A 19,429-nucleotide genomic window follows, 5' to 3' on the forward strand; every position below is an offset into this window, starting at 1 on the left:
CCGATGTCACAGCTGAAGTCACTCTTAGGATAGAATGAGCTGCATTGCTTCCATCGGAGAACGCAGTCATGTGACCGGGCTCGGGTCAAAGCAGAGCTCTGTGTTCGACCTTTCTTTCAAATTCAGGCCTGAACTAAAGTGGAAGCTAGCTAAAAACGGTGGTCACAATCTGGCACAAATCTGCAGCCCTTAATGCCGGGTGAATACAGGCTTTCTGTGGGCGAAAAACAGCCCCATTCGTGAGGGGCACTACGAAACTTTAAGGTCATAGACCGATGGACCCATAGGGCGAAAATGTTCATACAGGTTATTTTTCTACAAGCATGTTACGTGTTACATAAGGATGAAGTAGGCGAGGCGCAGGCGTGTCGTACAGATCCCCCACATCCTGCGGACTGCACAAGGCGCCTGTTACTGCTGTTCACGTGATAAGTGTGCGCTCTATGCGTGCAGCCTGACTGATAGAAATGAGGAAATTAGACAGAGTATAGCTAGTGTGGACATCCTACGGGCACTTGCGCATCAAGCGCACACCCCATGTGTGCAGCATTCGCACGCGGTCAGCAGTGCGATCACCTTACTAGCAACTAGAGTGTGGCGTAAGGACACGGTACGACACCATCACGTGTACCTGCAGTGACTTTTGCAGTACATTAACCACATACACCCACCACAATGGTACGTTCCATTTTCATGACGTCCCTTGACGTGAACAAACCTAAATGGAACTGCGTTCCCTTTGAGTCTCGGCCGCTCTTCTCTATGACCCTCTATGGACTCAGACAACCCAAAAACAGCAGAACCCATATGGATCAACCCCCTGTATGCGTGCACGTGACTAAGGCATCAGATGTTTAGCTGTTGTGTTTACCTCAACTCCTCTCCAATGTTCTCCTGCTCCATGTGGCAGAGCATTGCAGCTTCTTTCAGCTCTTTTATCCAGTTCTTCTGTGCTTCCTTCTCCAAAGCGGGACTCTCTGATATGTCAACACCTTCTGCCTTCACAGAATCTTGCTTAACTTGAGAGCTGCAGGCCGGAGCAGCTTCTCGTGGACTGCATTCATCAGAGGTGACCATGACATCATCCTGCGACTTTGACAACGGTTGTTTCTCTTTGAGAGGCACCAGGGTGTTTGATGAATCAACGGATGAAGCCATGAAAGCACCATCTGACACCCCACTGACATTTTTGGGGCAGCTCGAGGACACCTGGCCAATTCCACGCTGACTAACTTCCATAGAGGCTGGCTCATCTTCTGGGATCTCCTCCACATCTGTGTCTTTTGCAATCGTTTGGCTTGTTTGCCAGATTTTGGAGGCTGGTATTTCTTTGCGGCTTTGCAGTTCTGGAAGATTGCATGTTGCATCTTTGATTTCACTGCTACCAAACGTCACAGCTGTGGAGAAACTGGCAGTTTCAGGCTCCTCAGTCGAATCCCGCAGAGAGCTATTCGTTTCTTCAGGATGGTTTTCTAGCTCCCTACGGTCGTCTGAGATGACCTCTGATTGTGTGAGGGAAAGTTCAAGCTGCTGGGAAGCAAACTCAACAGAAACTGTAAGATTCTTTGAGATTTCAGGTTCTATGGAGATGTTTAGATTTGCAGTTTGCTGATCTGTAGCACCCCAATGCCTCATAGTCTCTGTGTCGGACATAATATGGGTTTGTGCATCACTTACCACAAACCCAGGGCCTCTTTCTTCATTTATCACGTGACCTTCTGCCTCAACTAATGAGTTTTCTTTGACTTTCCCCTTTTTTTCCTCAATAGCACTTCTTCTGTCTTTTATATCCATTGGAGGATGAGAAGGCACCTCAAAATCCTCCATATCTGATGAATCCTGTGCTCTGCTGCCCTTCTTTACATTCATCGTTACTTTGTCACTGCTGTCATCAGCCGACGACTCATCCATGTTGTCCGACTGACACAAAAACTCCACAGATTTTGCGTCATCCTTCCCCTTCAGAACTGTGTTGTGTCTGACTGGTTTTCCTTCGAGGTCACCTGATGCTTTCTCACAGGAACGACGTCGCTGACGCTTCTCCTGTGGCTGAGATGAACTCTTCAAATCTTGCAAGGACGGTGACTGGACAAGATCTAGCCCTTTGTCAAAGCTGCGGTCCATCACTGGTGTCAGAGGTCGGTTAAAAACCCGTTCAAATCCGCTGCTGGGCTCTAACTCGGTTGGTAGCATCCTCTCAGATGGTCCTGTTATGCTGGGAGATGGGATGGTTTCCTCTGCCTTTCTGCTTTCTCCTTCTATAGATCTATTTATTAATGGAGAATCCACTTTATTGATTGGCAAAGCTCCAGCTTCCACAACAACCTTATTATCTGGAGCGTGCTGCAATGCTGATGATTCAGTGTTTTTGCTTTTGTCTTTTGCTTCCTGCCGATCACTCACACCATCTTCTTTAATTGACGTCATTTTGTTTTTCTCCTCCATGGTGTCATCTTTGACCTCATTGGAGGTTTGATCTTTAACAGGCAGGTGACAACTGATAGAATGGGTGACTTTTTCCAGGTGGTTCCCTGTGGATTTGTTAGGTTGTTCACCAGTAGAGTCAGGAAAAAGCCCTTTTTTGTTTTCATCCTTTGACAGCAGTCCAGCTGAACCACCAGACCAAGCTGTGAGAGGAACATTTTCCTCTTGTGAAGAATAAATATTTCCATTATTGGTAACAAAATCCTCAAGTTTATCAACAGACCGCAAAGTTTTGTTTCTGCTCTCCGGTTCTAGACAAATCTCTTCATCAACGCTGACATTGCAATCTTCCAGATCCTGCTCTGAAGACGTCTGCGTCATTTCACGGTTCTCATGGCTCTCCAGCTCTCTGAAGACACTGGTGCAGACTCCATCTGCACTGCAGCTATCTGCATGCCCAGGGAGGGCAACGTCCCAGTCAGTAATAAACTCAGAGTGACTCAACAAAGATGGCGTCTTTGTCTCCTCTTTTGTTGAATCCGAAGGGTCAGTTGTGGACGTTGGCTGTTCAGAAAGCCTCACATCGTCCACACCGACCCCATCACTGGGAGGCTTTTCTGATTGGCTAGGAGGCTGATCTGGAGCTGATTTTGAACTAAGATCGGGAATTGCATCCAGATGCTCAGTAGAAACAGGTGTGATGTTAACATCATCCTCCGGGGGCACGGATGGAAGATCCAGGCTGCCTTCTTCCTCTTCAGGAATGAAATCCAGAAGTATGTCAGCACCAACCAAGACTTCAGGCTCAGCATCCAAATGTGCAGTTTTGATGGAAACCTCTTCCAGATTTTCCTCACATAAAAGCTGCTCTGAACTTGTTTGAGTCACTGACTGTACGTCCACAGAGCTCGTCTCGAGGCTGCTATAACCTGACAGATCCATGTTTCTCTCCGTCTCATCAGTCCCATCAGGTCCTGCATCAAAGCATCCATCCCTCTCTGTCTCCTGATGACCAGCAGAGCTGCATCTCGCAGCTTCATTCTCAGACAGAATTTTGGAGATGTCTGGTTTCTTCAGGCGGAGGTAGTCTGGGTAGATGTAGCTGGTTTCAGTGACAGGATAGTGCAAACTCTCATGAACAGTCAGCGGAGGCAAAGAGGCACAATCCAGAACAGAAACCAGCACGGTTTCAAAATCCAAAGAGGAACCACCTTTTGGATTGTCCTCAAAGTGAACTCTGAGGTTACCTTCTCTGCTCCCACGTGGAAGAAGACACACTGCAGACATGGTAACGTCTTCAAATTCTGCTGCACCTTTGGCTTTGTCTGCACTGCTTTGCTGCTGGTTGCTGCCGACGTGTTGCTGGGACGTAGTTAAAGGCGGGGGGGAGTCGGAAGGCTGAAAGACCTGGTAGCAGTTTGTCTCCGTGATGGACGACTGGTCACCAGCGTGTCCCGGAGGCGGCGGCTCCTCTGACAGCTCAGTCGGTGGGAGACGAGCCCGTATCCCTCCTCTTGCATCGCTGGAGCTCTGTTGGTTGAGAGCAGGAGGGGGTGGAGTCGCCACGCCACACTGTTCCTGGTTAAGATGAAAGATGTGGTCAGTGACAGCAGGGATGGGCTGTGAATCCAGCCGTGACTCGGCAAAGTCGGCGGGTGGGTCTGTGTCGCCTGATGACACAGAGGCTTCTGTCTGATTGCATGGCCTGTGCTCCCCAGAAACGTCCTCCTCCTCTCCTCCTCCTCCTCCCAATCCTGCAGCACTGTGATTCTGACAATCAGGACAGGTAAAGAGCCCAGAGGGAGCAGCACCCAGGGAGGCCTCTCCTCGCCGCGGCTCCTTTTCTGCGTTAGCCGGTGAGATCTCTGCGTGTGAAGTGCGGACGCTCTCCCCGCCGGTCCGTCTGCTGCTGCAGCTCTCCTCACATGCAGTCTGTCCCTTCTCAGCTGAGAGTGCAACTGTGCTTTTTCCTCGTGAGCAGATTAACGAGAGCTGGGGGGGGGCGTCCAGGGTTTCACCACTCTCCTCCTCATCTGCAGAGCGGAGGCTCCTCTCTTCCACACCTCCCGGTGCTTTCTCTTCTTGTTCGCTCCCCGAAACTGTTCCAGGGATTTCTAAAACATCCTGGCCGCTCCATTCTCCCTCTTCTGTGCGTTCTATTACTTCTGGCTTTGTGGGTGTTGCCACTGGCAACGCAGTAACCACCATTGAAGCCTTTTCAAGGGCACTCTCCACGCAGCTTTCTCCCACATAACTTCTGCTCCCCTGACTCCCCCGCTTGAGTATTTTTGCTGCTTTGGTAACGTGACTCTCTTGTGATTTGATAGTTTGGACATGTGTCGTGGGTGTTCTCTCTCCCCCTGCTACAGGCTGCAAGCTTTCACGGTAGCCGGTGATCCTCTGAGGATCCGCTGGGTTGTGGTGATCTGACGGATGGGTCATCAGTGTGGGAGCAGGTGAGCAGACGGGGGAGGTAAGATGATCCTGAGTGGATGCTTGTGGGCGGCCAGAGAGTTTTCCCAGCTGTTGTTTGAAAGCAAGTCCGCTGCTTGGTTCTTCACCCAGACTTTCTGCGTTTAAGAAATAACTCCCTGAATCTACAAGAGGTCCAGCCTTTACCAGAGATGCAGTTTCCTGCATTTCCTGCTCAGAGGTTTTTGCTCTCTGTTCATTCTCAGTTTTCTTTTTTTTCTTGTGCTTCTTTTTCTTTGTGTCTTTGTTCTGTCCGGCCTCCCTCTTGTGTGCTGAGCTGCTGCTTTCTTTTGTTTGTGATTCCACCTCTATCCCTTTACTATCTGCGTTTGTGTCTCTCAGATCTGATCTCCAACTGCAGGCATCGTTTTGATTTTCTTCCTTGATGTTTTCCGTCTCTGTTGCCTCACTTTTGCTTCTTTCTTTGACCCAGGAGTCGCTCTTTGCTGTGTTTTTCCCTTCCTCCGTGGAGCTGAGCCCAACGTCTGTTGGATCATCTCTCTGTTTGCTGCCATGTTCCCTCAAAGACTCTGTATTTAGCTGTGATTGCACACACGTGGGCGTTCCCCTCTGTTCATTTTTCCCTCCTTCCCCATTTGGCTTTGAACCTTTGTCCAGTTCCTCGGCTGCTGTTTCTTCGCTCTTCATCTCAGCTTTTCCAGCATTGTTTTCAGTGCCCAGAATGTAATCCCTAAAACTAAACACGGCTGTGTCTCCCCGACTGTTTGCTGCCTCAATCTTTCCATGTGTACTCCTGTTTCCATGGTCACCGTTGCTACATCCCGGCTGAACTGCAATTGGAGGAGCCAACCATGACTCACTGGACTTGCTAACCGTCTCGTGTACGTCACAAACCCTCTGAGGGTCTGCGGAGGTGGGCATGCCCAGTGAAACCATCTGCTCTTCACATTCCTGGAAGGCCTCTTGGAGTTCTTGGTCTAAGAAGGCAGACTGGGGTGAGTCCCGGAGACCCAATCGAGGTGCAGCGGCACCGTGAGGTGAAGGCTGGATGTCCGTGGGATCCGGCTCACAGCCGCGAGGCCTGTTGCGAGGGCAGGGGGCCACAGTTAGGACGATCAGCTGTTCATTCCACGATGCCACCATGCAGAACCCCCCCCCCCCAGCACATGGCAGCACCCAGAATTCCTGTTCTGGGAGCTGCTTTTTATGAGCAAGAACTGTTATCTGCTGTTTTCAAGCACATGGGTGTCAGTACGCATGCATGTGAGAGCGAACACGGGTTTCTTATTGCTGAGCCAGAGACGGGATTTTACATTTGACTGAGAAATGTGGCAAAATTAAAGAGCATTTATTTAGTAGATCAGAAATATTAGATAAGACCCACTCCGATCATCTCTTGATCTATTTTCAAAGTGTTCCCAGTAGTCTTTTCATTAGTAATATGACGTTTTTAATTGAAATTAAAAACAAAAACTATTGTTTTTTAGTAAATAGTTTCTGCAGAGAACAGGGAGTTCGTTAGAAATTCACCTCTTAGTTGTGGGCGGGACTGTTGGCGTGAAGCTATCCTGCCCCCCATCGCCTCTCCCATTGCCAAGAGCTCTTAAATCCAGGCCTCCACTTAAATATTTAACAAGTAAATCTTTTCACAATTAGGTAAAACTTTTGAAGGTAAAGTGTGAGGCACAAACCGCCTCCGGTTCCTCTACAGTTCAGTCGTTTGCATGAATTTCAGGCCCCACACTTTCACAGCAGAACTCCACAAACACAAGCATTAGAAATTCATTTGCCAGAGGTTTGGATGCTGATATTTACAGATGTAAGTTATCAAAGTTTATATTATGGCTTCATAAAAACCCCTATGTTACAAACTCTGCATGCAAAAAGCACAGCGCTCTGCTCTGAAGGTCTGAGCAGCTCGTAAACCAAACCGGCAGGTTGGGTCTGGAACAAGCCGATACCTGCCTCTGCGTGGAGTTTAGCAAAGCAGATCCTCTTTCTCTACAATTCTCTGTGTTGACTTTCCATCTCACTCAAACCCAGCAGTGATGCTTTCACAACATCTGCGTGTCACTCTGTCAGAACACATTCAATAAAAGCAAAAGCAGAACCACAGTTTTGTTACCCATCATGCTCCAAGCTGAGTCAAACACGCCCTAATGACCCCCCCCCCCCCCAACGCTGAGCACACTTCCTGCAAAGCCCCTCGGTACCTTGGGTCTATGAGCACCAGTGATTGAGGGACTTCCGTGTGATGCTGGAGGTTCAACAGCAGGGGGTTCACCTGCTCATGGTTCTTCTGGCCCGAACTCGTGCTGATACAGAACCACACAGATTTACACAACATCAGACGTGGATCTGCGTGGAATCATGACCTTGAATGCAGCACGGACGACTGATTAATCAAGCCAATGATCTTTGAGCAGTGAAACACTGCTCCATGGCAAATTCAACTATAATTGAATCAACAGGAAGTAAGATCATTCAGTTAGTGGTTGGCCCACAGGCGTCCTGGACTGAAGGACTAGATTGTATTTGAAATTCTTTTTTTTCTTTCTGAAAATCCACTAACGAAACCAAAACTCAAATGTCAGGGATATCCAACAGGAGTGTTTTAATTATTATGGGATGGCCACAGAATTGTTGGCGGCCATTCTGTGGCAAAGTGTGAAAACTGACGAACTTTTGTTCGAGCGATCTGCACAAAAAATTCACACGCATGCAGCCAGTTCACGTCTACAACCAAAAATCAATGTTTCCTTGACCTTTGACCTAATCTAGGTATTTCAATTGATCACCTCCTAACTCCTTGAGCATTTTTGGGAAACTACTTAGGAAAAAATGTCAGAATTAGAAGTTTGTAGATTTTGAACGCCATTGGCATATCGAGCTCACAGAAGTGCCGTTTCCCTGTTGCTCACACATTTTTTACCGGAGTATTATGAATATCTGGCTCAATCGAAACAAAACAATATAACATATGATAAATACATATAAGGAATGTGGACGTGGTTATAAGAAAACCTCCGTTGCTAAGGACATTCTAAAATTTACCTTTGCAAATTCTTCTGAAAATTACATAAACTTGTTCGTCACCACCAGGCGACCGAAAACTAAAGTGGTTGCTATGGAGATAAAACCAAAAGGGAAAAGCCGTCATTTTGAAAAAAGTGTTTTTTGTGAATTTGTTCCGTGCAGCTCTGACCAGGGTAGCAGGGGCATCGTGTGGGGCGTGTAGCAGCCCCTCAGCCAGTGAGGGCAGGTCAAAAATAAGCGGTGGGGGCTAGCGCCTGCAGGCCATTCTAAGCTGCATACGGCTTAAATTTGATCAGGAACTGCTTTGTCAGGTGGTTAAATTAATTAAAAACCTGTGTGAAATGTTCCGACTTATTAAAAAACTTTAAGCGCACAAAGATGGCATCAATTTGTTTGCCTTTTGCCATTTTTTTCTTTGGCATGCAGTAAACCTCCGTTCCCCCCAAAACAAACCTAAATGTGTGGAAGAAATTAAATTCAAATGAAAATGACTGTAAAAACACAGATGTTCAAAACTTGTAAAAAAGTTCGTCTGCTTTAGCAACATTCACTGTTTCTGGTCTCAGACTGTTGGCCTTTTCCAGAACTGATCAACGATCAACAAAACAGCCTAAAATCATCTGACTTCATTCAAAAATGTGAAAGAGTCCAAATGTTCAGGTCTTTTTGCCGCACATGTGCTTAACTTGGAAGCCAGAAACACCTGAGATGATCCAGGTGTCTTGCATGAAACTGGAACTTTAACTGCATCGATTAGAGATCTGACGCAGTTTTTGCATTTCTGTTAGCATTTTGAATAAGCTGATTTGAGCATCTCCTCTGAGATTGGGGTCCACTGTAATTCAGATATTATAACTATGATTAACAAGAGTGAATTCAAACTTTAACTGCTTCAATATGTGAATCTGGCCTCAAATATGTCACTAGGAGTTAAATTGTATAAATGGGATAATTGTGACTGCATACATGATGTGTGGGGGCATAAATCTGTTAGAAAGAGTGTGGGGGGGTTAAAATAATTTTAAGATTTAGGGTGAGCTGAGGCGGAAACCCCGGCGTGTTTGGGTGTGAGTGTTCGACTCCCTCCACATACCCCAGCGATGACTCCCAGATGTTGAACTCGCTGCTGAAATCCAAACTGGGGAGCAGATCGTGAGGGAACTCCAGCTCCTCCTGGTCCTCCTGGTCTTCAGCAGCACCTCCGCCCTCCTCCACTCCTGCGATGACCGGGACGTCTGGGAGCACCGGCGGAGACGGCGGGCCGCTGGATGTCCGGGTCGGCCAGGCTTTGTTGTCTCTGCCGCTCAGACTCTGAGCTTCAGTCTGTGGGACGGAGAAGCATCATGCAGCATCATGCAGCATCTGCAGCGCCACACACCAACAAGCTGCAGCTTGTCGCATGCGAACAAAGCAACACCCACATAATGACACTCAAAGGCAACACAAAGTTCCACCAGTCTGTCTAAAGATGACATAAACAGCTGTTTGCACTGTAGAGAAGAAGTCACTCCCTCATAGGGACTTCCTCCCAGACCAGAAAACCCTGCAGCATGGATTTAAAATCACTCTGATTTGAAACATCAAATGATGCAAAACTCAATAAGTCATGTAAAACAAATGATAATCAAAGACCATCTGCTGCTTCAGGGGAAAGTCGGCTCCTACAGCAAAGCAAAAAAACATTAAAGTCAAACCAGTGGAACTGGATCGTGAGCCAGGAGTTAAATCATTTTCCAGGAAACCAGCAGTTTCCGTCAATCATTTATGTTCTTTGCCTTTTCAAATTAAACTTTAGCTTTCTTCTCAACCTGTTTTATTATTCATCAAAAGGTTTTTATTCTGTAAAATACAAATAAACTGGAAATGGATCAAAAGGAAAATACATTAAATTTATGCTTTTATTTTGATTTTTAGAATTGGTTCAAACTGTTTTTTAGATAGTGTCGGGTTATTTTTGTACTTTAGAGGCTTTTAATGGATCACTTTTCTAGACTTCCACCATAGATTTTCCCTCAGATTAAGATTGGGATTATAAAGTTCATTTTGGTTTATTTTAATCAATCAAACAACTTAATACTAAAGAGGACAAACAAAAGAAATATGCAGTAAAGACCACAAGTTTGGACACACCTTCTCGTTCAAAGAGTTTTCTTTATTTTCAAGACTATGAAAATTGTAGATTCACACTGAAGGTATCAAAACTATGAATTAAAACATGTGGAATTATATACATAACAAAAAAGTGTGACACAACTTAAAATATGTCATATTGTAGGTTCTTCATAGTAGCCACCTTTTGCTTTGATTACTGCTTTGCACACTCTTGGTATTCTCTTGATGAGCTTCAAGTCACCTGAAATGGTCTTCCAACAGTCTTGAAGGAGTTCCCAGAATGCTTAGCACTTGTTGGCCCTTTTGCCTTCATTCTGGGGTCCAGCTCACCCTAAACCATCTCCATTGGGTTCAGGTCCGGTGACTGTGGAGGCCAGGTCATCTGGCGGAGCCCCCCATCACTCTCCTTCTTGGTCAAATAGCCTTTACACATCCAGGAGGTGTGTTTGGGGTCATTGTCCTGTTGAAAAATAAATGATGGTCCAACTAAACGCAAACCGGATGGAATAGTATGCCGCTGTAAGATGCTGTGGTAGCCATGCTGGTTCAGTATGCCTTCAATTTGGAATAAATCCTCAACAGTGTCACCAGCAAAGCACCCCCACACCATCACACCTCCTCCTCCATGCTTCACGGTGGGAACCAGGCATGTAGAGTCCATCTGTTCACCTTTCTGCGTCGCACAAAGACACGGTGGTTGGAACCATCAAAAAATCTCCAATTTGGACTCATCAGAACAAAGCACAGATTTCCACTGGTCTAATCTCCATTTCTTGTGTTCTTTAGCCCAAACAAGTCTCTTCTGCTTGTTCCCTTTCTTTAGCAGTGGTTTCCTAGCAGATATTCTAGCATGAAGGCCTGATTCACACAGTCTCCTTTGAACAGTTGTTGTAGAGATGCTAGTCTGCTGCTAGAACTCTGTGTGCCATTGACCTGCTCTCTAATCTGAGCTGCTGTCAACCTGCCATTTCTGAGGCTGCTGACTCGGATGAACTTATCTTCTGCAGCAGAGGAGACTCTTGGTCTTCCTTTCCTGGGGGGGGTCAGCATGTGAGCCAGTTTCTTTGTAGCGCTTGATGGTTTTTGTGACTGCACACTTTCAAAGTTTTCCCAATTTTTGGGACTTTGTTTCTTAAAGTAATGATGGCCGCTCGGTTTTCTGTACTTAACTGCTTTTTTCTTGCCATAATACAAATTCTAACAGTCTATTCAGTAGGACTATCAGCTGTGTATCCACCTGACTTCTGCACAACACAACTGATGGTCCCAACACCATGTATAAGGCAAGAAATCACACTTATTCAACCTGACAGAGCACACCTGTAAAGTGAAAAACATTTCAGGTGACTACATCTAGAACCTCTTAAGAGAATCTCAAGAGGGTGCAAAGCAGTAATCAAAGCAAAAGGTGGCTACTATGAAGAACCAAGAATATGACATATTTTCAGTTGTTTCACACTTTTTTGTTATGTATATAATTCCACATGTGTTAATTCATAGTTTTGTGATGCCTTCAGTGTGAATCTACAATTTTCATAGTCATAAAAATAAAGAAAACTCCTTAAATGAGAAGGTGTGTCAAAACTTTTGGTCTTTACTGTAAATCTACTCAAAAATGTAGCATGATTAGTCAAAGACTTAAATGGAAAATTAAAAAATGTAAAACTATAAGATAAACATCCTTATGGAAAAAATGATTATTATTGCTCTTATTTACAAACAGAATGCAGAATTAAATTCAATGTGAATTTTGTCAAAAAGAAATAAATTTGGACATGAAGCAAATGTAATTCCGCCTCTATTCAGCTTAATTATGTCCACAATTCAGTTTGCACCTGCGTTAGAATAATCTTACATTTTTATTCTATTTTCCTGACTACCAGAGGGGGGAAATTGTTTAAATCCACCAAAAACTACGTCCTCTGTAGAAGCCAAAAGGAGTTAACTAGGTAGTGTAGTTTGGAAATATCTAGGTTTAGAAATAAGTTCATGCAACCTCCAAGACTTTACTTTTTATTTGTCTCTTTTTTTTCTTTGTTTTGGTCTTTTCCTTGTGTTTTCAGCTTTCCCATTTACCTTTTCTGCTGGTAATTTAGTTTAAAACTGACTAAAAAAAGACACATTTGTAACTTTAGGAACCATAATCGCTTTTTAGCAGCAAAAAATATTTAATATTTCTTTATTTTAAAGTGTTTATTTAAGGAATATAAGTCATTCTCTTCATTTTTCCCTTCACCTTTGGGGGTTAATACTATTTTACATTTATAGTGAATCATATTTACAAAACCCGAATGCTCCTACATTTTCTATGGAACAAAGTAAGTGATTTAGATTTTTTTTTAGTTTAATCTGTAATGTAGATTCTTTATCCTGTCAATCTGGTCCGGTTTGACATTTGGCAGCAGAATCTTGTTGCAGCAACAGTCGATTCTAGAAAATTTCCTTCACATGGTGGTTGATAGGGGTGGAAACATCTCTATTTGTGTTGTAAATGTGGCGTTCAGATGAAGGCAGACTCACAAATGCTTCAATATTCTTTTATCTGATTGAATACAAAATAAAAACAATACGAAGAAAGATTTTAGCAATAATCCCAAATGATCTGTTGAGATTTAAAACAAATTACTGCTAATAATTAATCCTGCATGGACATGAAAAGAAATAATGAATCATTTTTACCTTTAAGTTTTTACTCTCCGGTTATCCTTGGATCTTAACGGTGGATTATATGCTGAACGCTGGCGCTACAGTCAGATTAAGAAGGCAGATTGTATGAAGTTCTTAGCTCAAGTAAATATTTACACATGGAAAAGCTGTAAATGTCATTGTGGCATTTTGAGTTGTTTTCTCGTAGGCTGATCCTGCTCTCCTGCTTTTGCAAAATAATCAACAACACATTTGGCTTCAGATCTGTAAAGAAGAAACTGAAACTAAAAAAAAAACACTCCTGCAAATGTCTGTGGTCAGGACAGCTCTTTAGTTTTCTGTACTTTTGGTTAAATAGTCTGATTACAGTCATGTTTTCATGAGAGAACAGTCACGTTCTTTTCCTTTCCTGCTTTTTTCTTGTAAATCTCTGACTTTTTTCTTTCAGATCAACTAAAGTAGAAACAGAAACAAAACGTTTGAATTAATGTACAACAAACACTTTTACACAGAAACCTGAGAAAGGACACGTAAAGGTTTAAAACCAACAGCTGCACAACAGCACTAAAGACGTCAGTGATTTCTAGATCTGCACTGGATTTGTTTTTTGTGTTTTTAACACCAAGTAAAGCAGAAGTCTGCAGGATGAGGTTGAGTGTCTCTTTGCAAGCCAGGATCCCACTTACTGCTAACAAACCATCTATGGGGACAGCGAATGCAGCACGGAGTTATCTTGACCACACCGTGCTGTTATTAATGAACCCCCAGGAGCAGAGCAGAAAGAGGCTGCCAGGAAACTTCTGCCAGTAAAAACTAATGCTAATTCAACCTGTCATGGGCTGACTAAACTTTAATGCTCCACACATGACTGCAGTTAACACGGGAGAACCAGACCCCTCCTTCTGAGCCTCACTTACCCAGCTGTGAGCTCAAGGAGCTGAAGGTGACTCCACGCTGCGCCTCCTCTCCTACACGTGTGTCCTGCTCAGCGTATTGAAGGGAGCAGGCGACGACCCTGAAACATGCTGCAACACATGCTGCATGCTCCTCCCTGCTCCTGCACTGACTCAGCAAGCTTTCTCCTCCTCCCTGCAGGCCGGTCCTCTCTTTGGTTGCTGCCGCTCCCCTATATTAGGTTTCCTCTCCTCTGAGTGTGGACTAAACACGACAACGACATGCAAAGACTGACTGCTGAGAGCGGAAGTGACCTGCCAGGGCAGCCCTCAGCCAGAGAAGTGCTGAACTCTCTCCTCCCACCTCCTCTGTCAACTCTTTCCACTCCATCCCCTTTTTCTCCGGACCGCCTCCCACCCTCCTCTGTGTCTTCTCAGTGACTGACGGCGCCTCTGCAGGTGGATGCTGGGAACTGGGCCAAGGTTTGGGCCTGCAGTGACCCTCCCCTGAGAGGGGATCAGCTCTGATGCTTTGGTTACAAACACGCATGCACACACTTACAGGCACGTGCACGGGAGCCACGTGCACATGCCTGTGAGTGTGTGCGTGCACGGGAGCCACGTCGCATGGCAACAAGCAGCACCTTTGTAGACCTTTGACCCTGTGACGTCACTGCTGCTATCACCTTTGGAGCGGCAGTGCATGACGATTTTTCAGCCGGCATCGTGTCACCTCTGAGTCTGCCTGAAGAACATTTCTGCACGTTCAGCAGGAAAACCACACAGCAATGCAGACAGGAAGAGGCTGCTGCCATGAATTATTCAGGAAACACCATCAGACAAAATATTGTTGAGGTTTTACTTCAGATTCTCTGTGACTTTTAGGTCCAATGCTTAAATTTCCACCATGTTTACGGTTTAAAAGTAGTCCATTCAAATGTACTACAAGTATACTGAGTCTATACCAAAAGTTAGGCACTATGCTTGTAGTTTACTTTTTATATCTATATATTATAAACTTAAAATATTCTAATTTAATCTGAAGTATTCATAGTAACACTATTTAGACTCAAACTGTTATTTAAACTACAAATAGTGATAAGTAAAAATAAATAAAGTCTTCAAAAACCAAAATCAAGAGCAGGAAGTTTTCTCTGAGCACCTCTTAGCAAGAAGAAGTACACGTAAAGTATAATTTATTAAGAATACTTGAGTATAAGTATAGCAGGCGTACTATAGACCATGTACGTTTAGTGTAGGAAGTATACTAACTGCATACTCCATCAGACTAGATTGGAACGTGTTTAGTTTATAATATATAGATAGAAAATAAAGTAAACTTCAAGTACACTGCCTCACTTTTAGTATAGACTAAGTACACACGTAGTACATTTAAATGTACTACTTTTTGCTAACTCTAAGCACAACCTTTAGTATATCTGAAGTTTAACTTATTAAGTATACTTGAATATAAGTATAGTATTGCAGCAAAACTGCAGACAATGCATGTGTAGTGTGGGAGGTAGGTTTATAATATATATAGATAGTCCATTAAAAGTAAACTTCAAGTTAACTGCCTCACTTTTAGTGTAGACTAAGTATACTTCTAGTACATTTAAATAGACAACTTTTTGCTAACCTTTAGCGATAGTATAACTGAAGTTTTTTTGGTAAGTATAATTGAGTATTAGTATAGAAAATGTACTATAGACCAAGTACGTTTTGTGTAGGAAGTATACTTACTGAATTCTTCTTCAGACTAAATTGGAACATGTTCAGTTTATAATATAAATAAAGTTAAAAAGGAAACTTCAAGTTTAGTTCAAGTATACTTGTAGTATATTAAAATTCGACTTTTTGCTGAGAGCTCCAAAACAATCGCGCATCAAACGACCAAATCCTTTGATTCTGACGTAAAGGAGAATAAAAATCTGATTTGAGGTCAGATCAGATCAGATTAACAAATGTCTCCCCAAAAAGCCAAACGATCACAGAAATGTCAGCGAGTTTCCATGATGTTCTTCATGCTGCGGCCTCACAGCTTTAGATCAATCCAAGCTTTAACTCACACAAACATCTACTGCTTTGTACCTGAGAGGACTCCCTTTGATTGTCCTCTGGGGGGAAAAGAATAACATTTTCTGGAGCGCCCTCTTCTGGCTGCAATCAGAAAATAGGTGTATTTTTAAGGGAAAACATGAATATATATATTTATATGTATAGTAAAACAAAGCATGGATAATTCATATCCTTCACAACTGTAAATCCATAATGTATGCAGTCTACTAAATTAGGATTTTAGAGATTACAGTTCATAAAACAAATGTTGACTCTAATCCTATTAAGATAATCCCAAATTCCACTTGTGAAGCCCTCAGTCACATGCAAACATCCCTATTTTCTTATAGCTCTTTTTTTTAGCATGCATTAAATCTTTATGAAGGGATAAATGAAAGCTACGATGCATTAAGTTTCTCATTATAAATCATATTCTTTGCCCTAATCTCTGCTCCGTGTCACGGATGGCTAAAAAGCGTCCATGCGTTCATCAGAATCAAGGAGTCATTTTAGTTTTTCTCCGCATGACTGAGAATGAGATCTTTGTGGTCCCATCAGGGTTTAAAGCAGCATTCAGCAAAGCGCTGCCCTTACCAGAGCCTCAGGTGTGGTGCTCTCGTTCCCCATGGCTCACTGCTGCCCTACCCAACTGCCCCTCACATCAGCTGGCTGAAAAACACTAACAACAGAGACGCCATCATCACACCGCCACTCTATGCACAACTGAGAAGGGATTAGAATTTGAGGTGGAACTGAACAATGTTGAGAAGATCAAACCTCCAGGAGCAAAAGGGCAAGAAAAAAATCAGTGACACTGTGCAGAACAGTTGGAAATAACAGTGATTTCTGTCACCAGCGCGTTTCCACGTTGTCATGTTTCTGTCCATATGTTGAGATGAACGCACACTGACACAGTGACACAGGCTGGAAGGTAATCCTCGTGGAGTAAATAACAGATTGTGGCGTCTCTTGGCTCCCAGCAGCGTTTGTCTGTTACACAAAGCAGGCGGAGCCAATCCGGGATCAACGCTGGCGGGCGTCCACACTGTAAATCATTTTAACCAGGCTTTATTGATCCTCAAAGTGTACATGAAATTAGAATAACGCAGAGATCGCAATGCACTGTTGTTGACCTGTACATTAAATATGAAGGTAAAGTCCTGGTAAAAAAATCTTAATTTATACATGCAGCAACCTGCAGAAAGCTTGTGCATGACTGCACAAGTGTGTGCATGACTGCAGGGAATATATGGTGACTCTGTGCTCAATGAAAACCACTGACCTGAATGCGGGCGATTATGTAAGTGGAGATGTGCATTACTCACTGCTTTCAGACCTCTTTTCTGTCTTACGCACATTGTGTTGGAGGTTGTGAACTCCAGGTGTGGAAGTGACCTCATTTTTTTCTCGGTGCTTTTTCCTACGTTGTTTCCACTTATTATGCTGGACCGAAAGGACCAGATTGTTTTTTGCAATTCTTCTTTGTTACTCCGCCTTTGAGCGAACACTTGACCCACGAGACGCACTTAAAAACCCATGCACCTAGACGCCGTTGAAATACAATTTTGAAAAGGGTGAACGACCCCCTCCCCCTCACAAACCAAAAAAAGATGACATCACAGCCAGAGAAACCATCAAAAAAACTGAATGGGGACAAAATCTCTATTTCGAAAGTGTAACATTTGGGGATTTTTGCACAATTTGGAAGGAAAGAGACAATATTTCACACAAACACCACCAGATTAAGTCTAAAACCATGTTCACCTTTGACCTCAGGAAGAGGCTGCCATTTTTAATAAAAAAAAACAACAAAACACCTTAAACTCCTCCTAGAGATTCCTTTCTATCAACGTATAATACCTCAAGCATCACTGGAAAGCTATTTGGAAAAAATGTTGTTTTGAAAGTTTGCTGAATTTGAACAAAAAGTGGGCGTGGTTTAAAAAAATCTTTGTTGCCAAGGGAAACCAAAAATCTACTTTTGCAGATTCCTCTAAAAATCACATCGACCTGTTCATCACCTCCAGGAGACCCAAAAATAAAATGGTTGCTAAGGAGATAAAAGCATTTTGAAAACAGTGATTTTCTTTTTTCCTGAACTTGTAATGTGCTTCTCTGACTAGGATGGCTGGGAAAAAGGAGGATAAATAGTGCCTGTGCGCCATTCAGCCCCACTGGTGGCTTTAATTTTATTATCTTTTCTTCTTACTTCCTCTTAGTTCCCATCTGTTCAATAGTGTTTCCAGCTCATCGGCCGGCCTCGCTGTGATTTCTATTTGTGTGAATGGGATGTAATTTCAGCTTTGACTCATGAAGACTTCAACTGCCGGCAGCGTCTCCTCTGACAGCACAAACACACAACAGAGGGTGGGGGGGAATCATATGATCAAACTGTTGCCAGGCCAGTTTTTACCTCATCACTTCCTGCACATCACTCAACACGGGTCATCTCCAAAAAAAGCTGCACGTCCTCACTTTATGAGCTGATGATTGTCTTTTGCCGTCACACAGGCACTAAAAAAATAAAAGCTAATCCTTTTAAGGAGTTTATGTTTTGCAGGTTTTATTTCAACTCATTAAGAACCTGGCACCAAAAAAAAAACAAACAACAACCATGCACATCAGATATTTCACAAACCAAAATGTTATTAAGTACAATGAAAGGAAAAAGAAGAAGAAGAATTTAGATTTGATAGAAATCAGAACCAAAACCAAACTACTCACCACAACAAGCCTGTTTTCCTTTTGTAATCAAGCTGTTTACATTCAGCCTTAAGGCCTGTGCTTCTGTCCTGTCTCCTGGGGAGCCACGACTTCTCTGCTCCTATTTTAGCAGTGCACATGAGACAGACAGGGGACAGGGTCGTGGGGTGGGAGGAGTCAGGGGAGGAGCCTAAACCGAAGCAGGGGGTGTCTGGTTAAGATGGAAGTGTTGGTGAGGGCTGGATAGTAAACAAACAGGCCCACTGGAGATTGACAGGAAGGTGACGCATCCATTCATCCAGGAGGCATTTGTGCAGTTTGAAGCCTTTCAAAATAAAAGCCTTTACTCCCAGAAGCAGCGTCGGTGCGTCTCTGCAGACTTTACATCATCCCTAAAAATAGCTTTGGTCTGATCAGCTCTGTCTCTTAAACGCCACACCCCCTCTCCCCCAGCCGGTGACTCCCATCATTCACTCTGTTCATTCAAAACTCCGCTCTGGGATTCTCCAGCCCCTCCATCTTCCTCCTCCAGCAGGAGCATCACTTTCCTTTTTAATGGCTGCCTCCCCCGTCCTCCTGCAACACATCTCTCCCTCTTCCACCCTTTTATTTTGAAAGTGCTGACCATAAACACCTGCCCCCCTCCTCGCAGGCATGGACACACCCTCCGCCCAGCGCTCTCCTCCTCCTCACCTGTTTGGGTGAGATTCCAATGCAGCTCCCCATCTTGTACTCCATGTCCTCCTCTGGTGAGGTGACTCTGGCGCTGCACGGCTGGCAGAGCACCTTCCTGCAGAACTGCATCGTTAACCCAGACGCAGCATCTGCAGCGGCAGCTATGGCGTGCGGCCTCCGGGGCCAGCGTGAGGCTGCTCGCAGCCGAAGCTCTTCCTGTGACACATCTTCAAAATGCGCAAAGGAAAACCTCCCTCCATCTGAAGCTTCACGTCGCTGTCGACTGAATCTGGAGTGGAGGGAGACAAATCTGAGTGGGAGAAGATGGGAGGCAGCAGAAAGGAGAGCCTGTCCCTTTAAAAAAAAAAAAAAAGAAGAATGATGACACATGTGTGTGTCCAACCACATAAACCTGATAATTCAACCCAAAATAGAGCATCAAAGAATCC

The 19,429-nt window shown here is 44.1% G+C and overlaps 1 protein-coding gene across 19 annotated transcripts in view; it reads right to left on the minus strand.

The window, feature by feature from the left end:
* The window catches only part of tacc2 (transforming, acidic coiled-coil containing protein 2), a 52,215-nt gene extending 32,790 nt beyond the window's left edge, over positions 1 to 19,425 (minus strand). For 4 of the 19 annotated variants that reach the window (XM_078931398.1, XM_078931394.1, XM_078931393.1 and 1 more), the window contains exons 1-4: positions 18,999 to 19,422; positions 8,987 to 9,216; positions 7,071 to 7,172; positions 872 to 5,938 (exon numbers count right to left, since the gene is read on the minus strand). In XM_078931398.1, coding sequence (XP_078787524.1) covers positions 872 to 5,938; positions 7,071 to 7,172; positions 8,987 to 9,216; positions 18,999 to 19,388 — 5,789 coding nt within the window. In that variant the 5' untranslated portion in view covers positions 19,389 to 19,422. Of the gene's footprint in view, positions 1 to 871; positions 5,939 to 7,070; positions 7,173 to 8,986; positions 9,217 to 12,684; positions 12,750 to 13,568; positions 13,754 to 15,635; positions 15,705 to 16,196; positions 16,282 to 18,326; positions 18,431 to 18,998 lie in introns of those variants that run through there. The other 15 variants (XM_078931403.1, XM_078931399.1, XM_078931396.1 and 12 more) reach the window with 10 other exon arrangements.
* Positions 19,426 to 19,429: the final 4 nt, after the last annotated feature.

This window comes from Oryzias latipes, chromosome 15, assembly GCF_053564925.1.
Source record: "Oryzias latipes strain Hd-rR chromosome 15, Olatipes_Hd-rR_3.1".
Lineage (NCBI taxonomy): Eukaryota > Metazoa > Chordata > Actinopteri > Beloniformes > Adrianichthyidae > Oryzias > Oryzias latipes.